This window comes from Pantherophis guttatus, chromosome 4, assembly GCF_059756535.1.
Source record: "Pantherophis guttatus breed Tessera chromosome 4, ASM5975653v1, whole genome shotgun sequence".
Classification (NCBI taxonomy): Eukaryota; Metazoa; Chordata; class Lepidosauria; order Squamata; family Colubridae; genus Pantherophis; species Pantherophis guttatus.
In genome coordinates, this window is record NC_142066.1 from 59,184,829 (window position 1) to 59,199,218 (window position 14,390).

Sequence of the window (14,390 nt, forward strand, 5' to 3'; positions counted from 1 at the left end):
TGGTCACATGACTCCAGAACACTGCAACTGTCATAAATATGAGTCAGTTGCCAAATGTCTGAATTTTGATCACGTGACCATGGGAATATAAGTAAATGTGAAAACCAATCATAAGACCCTTCTTTCAAAGCTGATGTAACTTTGAACTGTCACTAAATGAACTATTGTAAGTTGAGGACTACCTATATTTATTTATTCCCTTAGTTTGTCCAGTGGCCTTACCAGAATAAAGCCATGAAGTTCAAACCAGTTGTTAGATATCATATGGAACCAGCCTCTGAAACATTCTTTCTTTCTCTAAAATTTACCAGTTGAACCCTAAGTGTTGTCTGAAAATCTGTAGCAGTAAACAAATCTGCTTATTTTTAAAATTCAAAAATTAATATTTATCTCTTTTGCTACACTCACAGTACTGAGGTTAGTTTACACAGTTTAAAAGTAGCAAAAATCTATATATAAAAATGGATGTGTGTGTATATATTCCAGCATAACTCTGGAAAACCTTGAGCAATTTCAACCAAACTTGGTACACAGATGACTTACTCCCTGGAAACAAATATTGTGGGGGTAAGACACCCCTAACACTCTCGGAGTGTGTGTTCTGTTAAAGAAACAGCCTGTTGTGCCTTAAAATGGCTTCTACTGTACTGCCTTAAAATGGCTTCTACTGTACAGCACAGTAGAGTTGCCATGGAAACAGTGCACCCTCCTGGCTCTTCCACAACTGGCCAGGGGTCACAAAAGCAGAAGGAGGGGGAGGAGAAGGATGGCCGCCAGAGCCTTAGTGCAGGAGCGAAGCGGCTCTATAGTTGCCTTTGCGCCACATTTGTGCTCAAAGCATCCTTTGCCTCCTGCCCCTTCAGGCTGGAGCTCATGCACACCACGCTCAGCCGAAGAGCTGGGAGGGGTGGGGGGGGACACAGCAAGGTGATGGCCAGAGCTTTAGTGCAGGAGCGAAGCAACACTGTACTTGCCTTCATTGTACTCAAGGCAACCCTCCCACCACTTTGGGCTCAGTTCTGTAAGCTGCGTTCTGTTGCTAGGGGCGAGTAGGGCAGGATCGCATTGCTGCTCCACGTCGTAATGGGCTCCAGGAGGAGGAGAGGACCCCATCTCCTCCATTGTGAAGCACGCCAAAGTTCATTGCTGCGCAAGGCCCTGCGAGAGTGCCTCATGGCCTGCCCGATGCCTCATATCAGAATCAGAGTGGCGGGGGGAGAGATACAGAGAGAGAGAGGCACACACACAAAGAGAGAGAGAGATTCAGAGAGGGGGGAGAGACACAGAGAGAGATACAGAGAGGAGGAGAGAGAGAGACAGAGAAGGGGAGAGAGACAGAGACAGATACAAAGAGTAGGGGAGATAGGGGGAGAGAGAGAGACATAGAGAGAGATACAGGGTGGGGAGAGAGAGACAGAGAGAGACAGAGACAGAGAGGGGGGAGCCAGTGATAAATAAATACCTGGACAACTCTGTGTTATCAGCTAGTTAATAATATAACAGAATAACAGAGTTAGAAGGGACCTTGGAGTTCTTCTAGTCCAACCCCCTTCTCAAACAGGAAACCCTACCATTTCAGACAAATGCTTGTCCAATCTCTTCTTAAAAACATCCAGTGTTGGAGCATTCACAACTTCTGAAGGCAAGTCGTTCCACTGATTCATTGTTCTCGCTGTCAAGAAATTTCTCCTTAGTTCTAGTTTGCTTCTCTCCTTGATTAGTTTCCGTTGATTGCTTCTTGTCTTGCCCTCAGGTGCTTTGGAGAATAGGTTGACTCCCTCTTCTTTCTGGCAGCCCCTTAGAACAGGAAGACCAACAGGTGGCGCTGATCAATCCCAATATGTGCTAAACATAAAATAATCCTCAACTTGGCATGTCAGATGTCGAACTGCATAACCCTCCATTATAAACTGACAAATAATTTTGTAATTAGAAACTGGTATAATATGTTGCCATAGCTATGCTTCTATTAATAGTCTCCACTACAGCACCCAGCAGTCACTGGGTGACAGCAATCTAGCTGTAAATCATTGGGTACCAAAATTTCATCTTAAAGGCTCTGCTCCTAGATGATGTCTATCTTTATACAATTGTTTTTACACATTTTTGAAGGCTTGCTTTGACATAAAATTGATACTTTTGCTTTTCAGGGCAAAAGGCATGCACAAAAAGTACGGCTTTATTTACAAATGCATAATGAACAAAAGGACAGGCATATGAATTTCCAGGTAAAGTTATCCCATTTACATCAATAGGATGGTTACATATGGGACACAGGCAGTGGTGGGATTCAAATAATTTAACAACCAGTTTTCTGCCCTAATGACCAGCTGGGTAGGCATGGCTGGATGATCATGTAACTGGGTGGGTATGGCCAACTTGACATCATTCACATCAAGGGATGCTTCACCTCACCTGGCCTCTCATGACCATGGAGAAGCTGCAACAGTTGTGTGTGAAAAATGGTCATACTGTAAGTCACTTTTTTCAATGCCATTGTAATTTTGAAGGATCACTAAATGAACTGTTGTAAGTGAAGGATTACCTGTACAAAAATACAAAATGCTTCTTTGCTTGCAAAAAGCTGCCCTAAATACCAATCATTAGATTAGAAATATCTGCAAGCCGGAGTTACAAATCAGGCAGGGTGCCAGAGCACCTTGAGGAACTAAAATAGTTAAAATGCAATGATAATTATTAGCAGACAACTCTTATTCATAAAGTGAAACCCTTTAGCAGAGAGGTCAGATATCCTTTAGCAGAGTGGTCTCATTCACCTCACAAGCTATCCTAAGGAAATCATCCATATTTAAGGAAAGATCACATGCCCCCAGAAAGGCAGTAAAGAAATCAGTGCCAAGCTTGCATCTGCATCTTGGAAGTACATCCCAAAAGGACAGTGCCAGGAACCACTAAAGCAGTGAAGGAAGACCCCCCCCCTTCCCAGATAGAAAAAGAAACCATAAAGCAGGAAAAAAAATCAAACACAATACAAATAATTAAATTACAACAGTTTAAATCCTTTTAAAACTAAAACACAAGCTTTGTCTGGCTCATTGCCAGAGCTCACACCCCAGGCAAGCTCAAGTGTAAACATTTGAGATAAGCCTAACTACAAACAGTGCAATTAGGATTAGAATGTAGCAAAAGATCAAACACAGTAGTTGTTGCTTCTTAAATCAACTACCAGATTTCTCAACCCTGCTTCTTTTCAGGAACAGAGATCAAACCCTTCCCCTTTAAGAAAGTCAAGCCCCTAATAAAGCAAAGCAAAGTACAGCAAATGAAAAAAAAACTCCAGAGAAGCTCAGGCGACAGTAAGTCTGGGCGTACTGCCAAGAACCTTTAGCTGTCACAACGTAATAAGGGTTAACTGGAGAGGCAGTTTCTGTAAACAAGGCAATAAAAATGAGGCTGCAAACAACACCAGAATGTTTCCTTCCTGCCTTCCTTACAGGATTAGCTCTGTAAAGTGGGAAAAAACAAAAGGAGATTTCTTCCAACAACCGGTTCTCCGAACCACTTAGAAAGTTAACAACCAGTTCTCGTGAATAGGTGCGAACCAGCTGAATCCCACCATTGGACACAGGATTTGTGCCTTGTAGCTTAATTTTATCTGATCCTGGCATTATCTGAGTGTGTCATGACAGAGAGAGAGATAAAAGATCCCTCTTACAACTGCTAATCCAGATCACATTTACCCTAACCTTGTTTCTGTTTACTATAGCCTTAATTCAGCTTTTTCATAGGTCAACACATGTTCCTATGATAAAGCTAGCTAATGGTTAAAAAGAAAATAGTATCATTTTCTTATTTAAAAGATGTTTTTAATTTCATCCTGCAGCCAACCATTCTTTGTCTCTTGAACATCATGAGTTTAGTTTAGTTTAGTTTAGTTTTATTATATTTATATACCGCCCTTCTCCTGAAGGACTCAGGGTGGTGAACAGCCATGATAAAACAACATACAAGACAAAATTTAAAAAACATATTAAAACAATTCAAACTTTGGCCAAAATTAAAACTTCCAATTAAAACCATTTTAAACCACTTTTAAAACCCAATTTAAAATCCAATTTAAAACCCAATTTAAAATCATTTATCCCGTCAGACCGGCTTGCTGAAATAATAGGATCTTCAGAGCACGACGGAAGGGGCAGAGGTCAGGGATCCTTCGTATGTCTGGGGGCAATTCATTCCATAGGACAGGAGCCCCCACAGAGAAGGCTCTCCCCTGGGGGTAGCCAGTCGACATTTTTTGGCCGACGGCACCCTGAGGAGGCCCTCTCTGTGGGAGTGTGTCGGTCGGTGAAAGGAAAACGGTGGCAGAATGCGGTCCTGTAAGTAACCAGGTCCTAAGCCATGGAGTGCTTTAAAGGTGGTAACCAACACCTTGAAGCACACCCGGAAGACCACCAGGAGCCAGTGCAGCTCGCGCAAGAGGGGTGTTACATGGGAGCGACGAGTCGCCCCCATTATCACTCACGTGACTGCATTCTGGACCAGTTGGAGCCTTCGGGTGCTCCTCAAGGGGAGCCCCATGAGTGAGAGGGAAAAAATGGAAGACCACAATAAATTTATCTGTGGACAAATAGAACTGGTGCCTAACTTTGTTGAGTGTCTTCAAGCAGAAGCTGGTTAACCAAATTATCCAGAGATGCTTTATTTTAGATTCTTACCCAAAGCAAAATTTGACATCCTAAAAGTTCAGCCAATGTTTATTATTATAATGAATTAAATAACTTTCCACTTTGATTTCAGGAGAATCCAAATATGGACAAAAATATGTATTGCAAACTTTGCAACATGGTCTTCACATCTCCAGTTGTTGCTCAATCACACTATTTGGGAAAGATTCATGCCAAGAAACTGAAGCAGTTGTCAGATCAGACTCAGCCCATACAGGATGTTCAGTCAGAACATGGTAAAGATCTAATAATTAATGCATTCTCTTTTTTGTAAGCTACTTTAGATGAAGCATGGATTGCTTTAATCATAGTATCAATGCAGTTGAAGAACAAAGCACATTAAATGTCTTTATTTTGTTACTCTTACATATTTCTCTTCTTTCTTTTCCCCTTGTAATTTCATAACAGTGCAGTGAGATAGGAAAGAATCAGTAATTTACCAGAATAATTTACAGACATAAAAAGATAGCTATATTTTCTTAAAGGCAGTCTAATGGTTCCTTAAAAAGTCTATTTCCAATTCTGACAGGTTGACACTTTTTGTTCTGATTGTTTTCCACAAGGAGACTAATCTTTCTGCATGGCCCTTTTTCACAGATTCCTCTGCAATTCCAATTCTGCCAGAGGCATCTCTCGAAAAGAACTTGCAACAGGATGTTGATTCTGAGGACCTATATTCATCCTGTAGAACTGCTTTGGATTTTGATGATCCAGATAAATATTGCAAACTCTGCTCTGCACCCTTCAATAACTCGTTTATGGCCCATCAACACTATGTAGGCAAAAAGCACAAAAGAAATGAATTACGTAAGAAATTGGTAGCTGAGATTGGAACTCAGGCTATCCCCCTGGAGTCCAAACCCAATGGTAAGCAGCATCAAAATGAATATTCCCCTTTATATCAGGTGAGCACGGTTCAGAACCAAGGTATACCATCATCCTTTTCCTTCCATATGCTCGCCCTAGTTAGTCATCTTCTTTTCAGAGCGTAGTGACCCTGGTGAAGGGAATTCCTTACTTGCTTTGGCCATTTGTACTTTTCTTAAAATCCAGGATATTGTTGCCTACCTTCAGTCAGAGATTTCTATTACAATAACAATTTGATCATGACAGTCGCATTTTCAGACACACCAAAGCAGACAAAGTTGCTAAATATTTTTTTATTACAGCCAGGCAGATAATAATAGATAAGATCATGAATCAAGGTCTTTGCAAAGAATGCTTGTCTGAATATTTCCATTTGGAGTTCAAATATCAAGAGAATGGTCCAAATTCATTCCAGAAGTCAAAAAGCCAAATCAGGAAATCCAGGAATTTAAAGATTAAAAAACAGGGAAACATAGGAACAAGAATCACAAGCTTGAATTTTGAAAAGAATGAAGACTGAAGGAAAAGCAGCTACATAAATCTATCTGCAAGCAGTTGACTACAATTACTTAGGCCTTGTAGGCCCAGTGAGAAGCCTCATGGGAGTTGCATTGCTCTGCTTGCCGTTGCATGTATGAAAATCTGGGCTTGGGTGTCATGCCTCATCATCTGACTGCTCCAGCTGATCAGGAGGTGCCTATCATTGATCAGCCTCAGATGCATCATGACTTGATGATTCCTGAAGTTGCAATGCACAAGCTTATCTGGAGCAGCATTGTCAGAATTAGATTCTGAGTCTATATCATGGCCCATGGTAGAACAAGTTTACAAAGATTTCCCATAAGATGTCTGTTGTTTGGGAGAAAGGGCATCATTTTTACTGCTTTTTCTTTAACCTATAGCTCTTTTTTTTTTTTTTTTGCAGCACTTGGCGTGGGCAACTATGTATGCACAACATGCAATATCAGCCTCACATCCATAGAGATGTACCAGTCACACATGCAAGGAATTAAACATCAGGTTAAGTAAGTGTTTTCCTGGCCCTCCATCGGTGATTGAAGAGCTGTGCTGAGACTTCAGGAATACAGTATGAGTACTGAGCAAAACAAAAATTGATGGTTAGAATTGCAGAGAAAGAATGTGAACAAAGTTCACTGCAAATTAACTTTATTAGTTAATTTATTAGGTTTCTTCTTTGCCTTGAAGGCTGGACGCAACTGATTTTCTGTTGAGTTTTTTTTTTTTCCATAGCACATTTTCCATACCACTAACATTAGGAAAAATGTTTTCTAAGGAATTTTTTTTCCTTTGCTCTTCAAAGGGTAACTCAGGTGAGAAATCTCTGGGTCTCTAAATATTTTGGAGTAGAACTCTTATCACTAACTGTGATGTAGTGCAATAATATTTGGAGGTTTGCAGGGCACATGTATACCCTTTCTTGATATTTTCTATAGCTGATAGTCAGCTATTTTATATAGCTGATACTCAGACCTACCCTCCACTCATGATGCAGTAAGAGTCTCACAATGGACACATTTGTGAGGCAAAACAATCAGCTTGGCTTACAGTTGTCCAAAATAATAAATATAACAAAGGCAATAGGAAAAATTGCCCAAGAGTCCATTGAAATTGAACATCTAATAAATTCAAATAAATGAATGCTGGAAGAGTGTGTGTGTGCATTTGTGTTTGTACATTTAAAAAACATAAATGCAGGAAATGTATCTCCCATAGTCAGGTAAATAGCTTATTTCTAGAGGTATGAATGTTCTGTAAAGCTAAAGATTCATTTTTCAATATCTTGAAAAATTAAGCTACACATGATCAGGCTTGATTAATATTGGGGAAGGGAAACCATCAAGGAAGAAGGCAATAACAGACTGATACTATTGCCAGGAAAGCTACACACTTTTTACATGTCCTTGAAATCACCAGAAGTTGATTTCTATTCAAGCATATGATAGACAATTACTCCCAAACTTTCCATCTAGCATATAGTACAGCATATAGAGAGCCAGTTTGGTCTAGTGGTTAAAAAGCCAGGCTAGAAAGCAGAAGAATGTGAGCTCAAGTCCCATCTTATCCATGAAAGCCAGCTGACAGGTCATTTTCTCTCTCAGTCCAGCTCACCTCAAAGAGATGAAGAAAGGAGGAGGGGGAAGGTGTAATGGATGTTTTTTGCCAGCTTGAGTAATTTGTAAAAATAATAAAGGTTAGATTTCTAAAATTAACAGATAACTTATCTAAAGGGCACTAAATTAGGAAAGGTGAAGAACTAATTCCTATTATAGAATTGTACTACATGAGCAAGTGAGGTTAATGATACTAAGGAAGCATTAAAACCATTAAAACATCCTCATACTTTATTTATTATTTGTTTTAGAGAAAATATGATTGCCACTTCTTTGATGAAGAATTCCAATAATACAAACAGTTCATTCCAAGATGAATTGGCAGACTACATCAAAGTACAAAAAGCAAGAGGACTGGAACCAAACATTAATTTTAGAAACTCTGAGCAAAAAATGTGTGAAGCTATTAATGGTCATGAGGAGACCTTTGCATCTGACCAAGGTTTTCTTTCAAGAAATGTTTATGAACCAAATCAGCATTCCACCTTTTTTCCAGAAATGGACACATTTTCATATTCAGTTGGAAGCAGATCACCACACCCACCAGTGCAAAAATACCCAGTAAAGCTAAAAAATGTATGTACGTACAGTACAGACAGTGATTCTGAAAAGCAAGTGCCTCAGTTGACTATCTACAGAAATGACAGCTATAAACAACTATCGGCCGAATCTACTAATAGCTACAAGTCTTTGTTTTCAAAGAATAGCTCTAATGCTGACAAGGGAAGCCGTAAGCTGCCAAAGAAATCGAGAGCCAAAAAAGAACGGCCACAAGAGGGAGAAGGAGATCGTTCAACTCTTAAAAGAGCAGGAGACAATCAAGATACAGATTTGGAAAAAGATGGTAAGAAGAAAAAGAAAAAAAATCATATAGATTCAATAGCTGGGTCAAAATCAAAGCACAGTAAAGTAAAGGGAAGTAAAGAGGGTTCTTCTGAAAAGAAAAGCAAAAGACACAAGAAGGAGAGAAAGAAACATGAAATCAGTGGAACTACAGAAGAGGACATGCTATGGAATGAATCTGTCTTGGGATTCTAATTAACTTTCTGTTTATTGTTGCTTGAAGCTTGACACAGTTTTTTTAATGTTTTATTTACTGGCTATTTTTAAAGTTGCTACTTCAGAAATAATGAGTGAAGGAGATGGAAATCATTAGGGAAGAAATTGAAGAAATTCTCCAATATGATTTAGAGTATCATTTATATTTAAAAAATGCTTCTACCCAGAACAAGACTGAATATAGGAGAAAATATTTCACATTTGATACAGAAGCATATAACTTCTTAAGTTCCATTAAGTACGTATTGTTGTAAACTTTAACAGAGAATATAAAAATATGAGACAGGGCTGGATTGTACCCTAAAGTAGATATTTTTTTCTTCCTGCAGATAATAAAGAAAAAAAGCATATAAGAGATAATTTGTTTAATGTTTTTCCTCCATATCAAACTAACTTATTTTGAGAGCACATTGATGGAGTGCTCCTATTTTAACTTAATTCTAGATAAATTAGGTTAACCATTGTTTTTTTAAAAATATTGCAACAGATTTTATTTAAGAGCAAAAGGAATATATAATTCCCAATGGTTTTTCTGAAATGTTTACGCATTCAAGGATTTTTAAATGTAGTTATAATTATTTTTTTAAAATAATTGTCTGACACATTTTGTGTTGTTTCCAGGTTCAAATTCTTTTTCCACGTTCATTGGCAGATTGTAAAAATAAGGCCTTGGAAAGTATTGCAGACTGAGCCCTTGTTTGAAACATGTTGGGGAACCAAAAGGAAACATTTTGAGGCAATTTGGATACAATCAGTTGTATCTACATTTCTAGTTTTTTCTTACTGTAATAATGAGATGTAAAATCACGTGCTCTTAAAGTTATGGAAAATTTCAGTTCAAACATAAACCACCTTGCACGTTATGTAAATAACAATAATATGTCATCTGATCAGTCACTTCCATTGCTTTTGGAAAGGTACTGGAGAACAATCAGCAAATTTCTACAATGTTAGAACTTTCATCAATAAGCAATAATACTTATATTAGAATGCACATTATTTAGTGGGTTTCCATTCAGCTGTGTTCAAGAGCTTTCCTCCACATTTAACCATTGAAACAGCAGGAAAGTATGCCCAACCTGCATTGAATTGTCTTCTCTGGCTCAACTACTAACTACCGATATATGTTAACAAGAGGGAGAATCAGTACACTACTTACTGTATGTTTTGGAACTTGAAGAGAGATGAGATGATAAGCAGGAGGCAAGAGGAGAGCACAATATTGTTTAAATGGAATTTTGCAGCCTTAAAAGGCAGCAAGTGAGCAAAAGGCAATGGCAAGTAAAAAGCCTGAGAGAATATTGCCAGATTTTTGGGAGGGAACAGATTCATAAGGCTCTGCCCTTGACTCAACAAGACATCACATAAGGATGATAATAATAATAATAATAATAATAATAATAATAATAATAATAATAATAATAATAATAATAATAATAATTTTATTTCTATACCGCCCTTCTCCTGAAGGACTCAGGGCGGTGTACAGCCTGTTTAAAAACACAAACAAAACAACAATATAAAATTTAAAATAATTAAATAAAGTGGCTCAGATTTAAAACCCCAATAAATTTAAATATCCCAATTTAAAAACTATTGTGTTGCTAGTCCGGCCTGGCGGAATAATAGGGTCTTCAGTGCGCAGCGAAACGCCCGGAGGTCGGAGATCTTACGAATTTCCGGGGGCAGTTCGTTCCACAGGGCTGGGGCTCCCACAGAGAAGGCCCTCCCCCTGGGCGCCGCCAGTCGACATAACTTGGTTGACGGCACCCTGAGGAGACCCTCTCTGTGGGAACGGACTGGTCGGTGGGAGGCTATTGGTGGCAGAAGACGGTCTCGGAGGTACCCGGGTCCTATGCCATGGAGTGCTTTAAAGGTGGTAACTAACACCTTGAATCGCACCCGGAAGACCACTGGGAGCCAGTGCAGCTCGCGCAGGAGGGGTGTCACATGGGCACAATGAGTTGCGCCCATAACCACCCGCGCGGCCGCATTCTGGACCAGTTGGAGCCTCCGAGTGCTCTTCAAGGGGAGCCCCATGTAGAGAGCATTACAATAGTCCAACCGATGATGAAGAGAACACCAAATAAGTCCAAATGGAATTGTTTGCTTACTTTTAAGGAGTTGGCTTCAATGTATTTATTACAGTTTATTGATTTTGTGGATCATCTGGAAGACGAAACAATTAAGAAAAATTCTACACGAGTCATTGGACTATTAGGAGAGGCACTCCTCACCTCAAATATATGGTATATTAATATATTCAGGTGGGGTCATTGGCTTTTATCAAAAGCAAGCTAATTTGTTATTACTAATACCATGCATGACTTTACTGTATTTAGTATCAAGTTGATAACTTCAAATCCAATGGAAGATAAACTGATGATTCTACAAAGGAAAAAGGAAATGAAATACCTAAGAATGACACTTTTCTCAAATTAATTCAACAGTAACACCTGTATAATTCTTAGAGTTGTGGTCTAAACCTAAAGCCACCCAGAGTTGCTCCAACTTTGAGATGGGAGACACATAAATTTAATAAATAAATACATTTAATTAATAAATAAATGATATCTGGAAAATTGTAGGACTAGTTTTAAAGCAGCCTGAGGCAAATCCTCCGTGTCATGTATTCAGGAGAAATTATGATTTTGGAGAAAATAATTAACCCAAGATTGCCAGATTTTGTGAAGATGTTAGATATTTTGGCTGTCTTGTGCAGAAGTTGCAGTTGAGGTAAATGTAGCTGCTAGACTGTCAACTGCAACATATGTGGATCTTATGACATATGTACAAAAACTGTCTGATTGCCATTACAGCTTGGATACGTTCTTGGACACGTTCTCATGATGCAGGCTGTGTTACCTCCCAGCCCATCATGGAGGTAGACCACATTGGTTATTATTTATTCTGTTATTATTTATTTTAAAATATTTTTCCATGTTCTCTCAACTTGTTTTAATGTACATATTGTCTATCATACATCTTGATAATAAAATAGCCAAAACTTGTATCTGCAGAGCTTCTAGAGACTGATTGAGGCTACAGAAATGTGCTCCTCCCACCAGGATCCTAGAGCCCACCTCTGTGGCCAGGAGAAATCAGATACTTGGTTTTAAAATCATAGCATCATAGGATAGGAAGACACTTTGGAGGTCTTCTAGTCCACCCACTAACCAAAGCAGAAGTCATTATTCTATCCCATCTAAATGATTGTCCAATCTTTTCTTGAAAACCTCCAACGATGGAACACTCATAACTCTGGGAGGCAAGCTGTTCCATAGATTAATTGTCCTCACTATTAGGAAATTTATCCTTAGTTCCAGGTTGGATCTCCCTCTGATGAGCTTTCACCCATTGCTTCTTATCATGACTTCAAGTGTTTTGTAGAATAAATTAAACCCCTCTTCCCTGTAACACCCTTTCAAATATTGGAAGATAGCTGTCATGTCACTCCTAAGGCTTCTCTTCATTAGGTTATACAGTACAAACATAGTATCCTTAGATGTTCATCATCATGGTTTAGTCTCCAGATCCATTATCATCTTTGTGGCTTTTCTTTGCACTCTTTCTAGGGCCTCAGCATCTTTTTATGTATTATGGTGGAGGCAGTATTCCAAGTGTTGCCTTATTAGTGCACACCATAAAGCAGTACTGTCACTTCTCGTGATCTTGATGCTATCCCTCTGTTGATGCAGCCTAGGACTATGTTGGCTTTTTTTGACAGCTGCAGCACACTGCGGGCTCATAGTTAAGTAGTGATCCACTAGGACACCTAGAGCCCTCTCACAGGTTCTACTGTTGAGCCAGGTACTGCCTATTCTGTACCTGTGCATTAGTTTTTTTCCTGCCTAAGTGCAGGATCTAACTTTTTTTTCAACCACTGAACTGCACCTTGCTGGATAGGGCCCAATGCTCACTTCTGTCAAGACCCTTAAAATCTATCTTCCAAAGTCTTAGCAATTCCCCCAATCTTAGTGTCATCCACAAATTTGATGAGTGCCCTTTAGTTCCCTCATCTACATCATTTATTACTTTTATAACTTAGCAAACATATATGTCACTGATTAGATGAATTAAATATTGCCCCAAATAAAGTTGTTCTATCTATAAAATGAAAAGAAAGCTCACAGAGATAATTTCTGTAAGATTTTTGTTTTGTTGATCTCAAGAGTTTCCAAGGATGTACTCCAGAGGTGAAATCCAGCAGGTTCTGACAGGTTCTGGAGAACTGGTAGCGGAAATTTTGAATAGTTCAGAGAACCAGCAAATACCACCTCTGGCTGGCCCCAGAGTGGGATGGGAATGGAGATTTTGCAGTATCCTTCCCCTGCCACGCTCACCAAGCCACACCACGCCCACCAAGCCACACCTACAGAACGGGTAGTAAAAAAAATTGGATTTCACCATGATGTACTCTGTCCCACAATAAAATGGTTTTACTAAAGAAACATGCATTCCCAGTTACAAAACTGTGTGCCTGAACAAAATAATAATTTGCCCCAGGAGGACTAATAGATTAGAACCAGTAATGACCAGGCATGTCATAAGGCAACACTTGGCGGAGACTGCACTGAGATACAATATCAAAACAGAAAACAGGCAAAGCAGAAGTGATTCTCCTTTCTTAACATAATAGAAAGAATCCCATGACAGTATTGACTAGCCAATTGGCTTACTTCTTCGTGCCTAGATTTGAAGTGACCATAATATTTCTTAATCTACAAACTAGATAGATTAGATTCAAAGACAAAGAACAAGAGCTGACTTTTTCCACTGACAGTTTACAAAGTTTGTGGTGGGGAAGCATGAAATCCAGCCTAGCACCACCTGGGTAACGTTAGATGGGGCATTGCTGCCTTTCTCAACCTTGGTGGGGTTTCATAGCCCCACTAACCAAGCTTGAGGTTTCCTGTTATTCTGCAAACTTCCTGTCTTTCTTTTACAGCCTTTTTTCATCTATATTATGAATGATTGGGGGACATTGAAAAAGAATTCTATCCCCAGTCATACCTTCAGTAGCTTTGAGGAAGGTTTAATAAGAATATTACTATTAATAAATATAACAGCAACAACAATAATAACCACATCTGCTAATTAATAGCATGTCTTTCTGCATAAAGGTAATTCTAAAAGATATCCTTTGCTGGCCATTATCCTCATTTTTTTAAATATTCAAAGCAAATGTAAATAAAGCCCCCTAATAAACTTATTGATATAGTTGCTAAAATACTTTGAATCAAAATGTAATATCAGATTCAGGAATTATATGGCACATCCTTACATTTTTTAAATTTCAGTTTTAAGGATCTTTATTATGTTAATACCACAGTATACCCCCTCAAAGCAAAAATAAAATGCCTTTGAATTTTCAAACTCAAAAGTTTACACATTTTGGATAAAAAATATGAAATGTTTATTTGACTTCACACTCAATAATTTCAATCCACATGCAGAACCAATCTATAATATATTCTGCCAAAACTATACCAGCAGATTTATTCAGATGCCAGAACTTCGTCTCTTTACAAGGATTATGGGCTGGAGATTTTTCCAGACAAGTTTTGTCAAACAAGATAGCCAGATTCTGTCAACAGATTCATGTTGTACATGTATTTTTACTGATCAAATATTGTTCCATCAA

General features: G+C 38.7%; 1 protein-coding gene across 3 annotated transcripts in view; it reads left to right on the forward strand.

Annotated features, from left to right (window-relative positions):
• The window catches only part of LOC117664802 (zinc finger matrin-type protein 1), a 32,307-nt gene extending 23,201 nt beyond the window's left edge, over nucleotides 1-9,106 (forward strand). For all 3 annotated transcript variants that reach the window (XM_034416128.3, XM_034416127.3, XM_060691730.2), the window contains 5 exons: nucleotides 2,151-2,228; nucleotides 4,762-4,924; nucleotides 5,286-5,555; nucleotides 6,481-6,580; nucleotides 7,939-9,106. In XM_034416128.3, the coding sequence (XP_034272019.1) occupies nucleotides 2,151-2,228; nucleotides 4,762-4,924; nucleotides 5,286-5,555; nucleotides 6,481-6,580; nucleotides 7,939-8,725 (1,398 nt within the window). In that variant the 3' untranslated portion in view covers nucleotides 8,726-9,106. The remainder of the gene's footprint in view (nucleotides 1-2,150; nucleotides 2,229-4,761; nucleotides 4,925-5,285; nucleotides 5,556-6,480; nucleotides 6,581-7,938) is intronic.
• The last annotated feature ends 5,284 nt before the right edge of the window (nucleotides 9,107-14,390 follow it).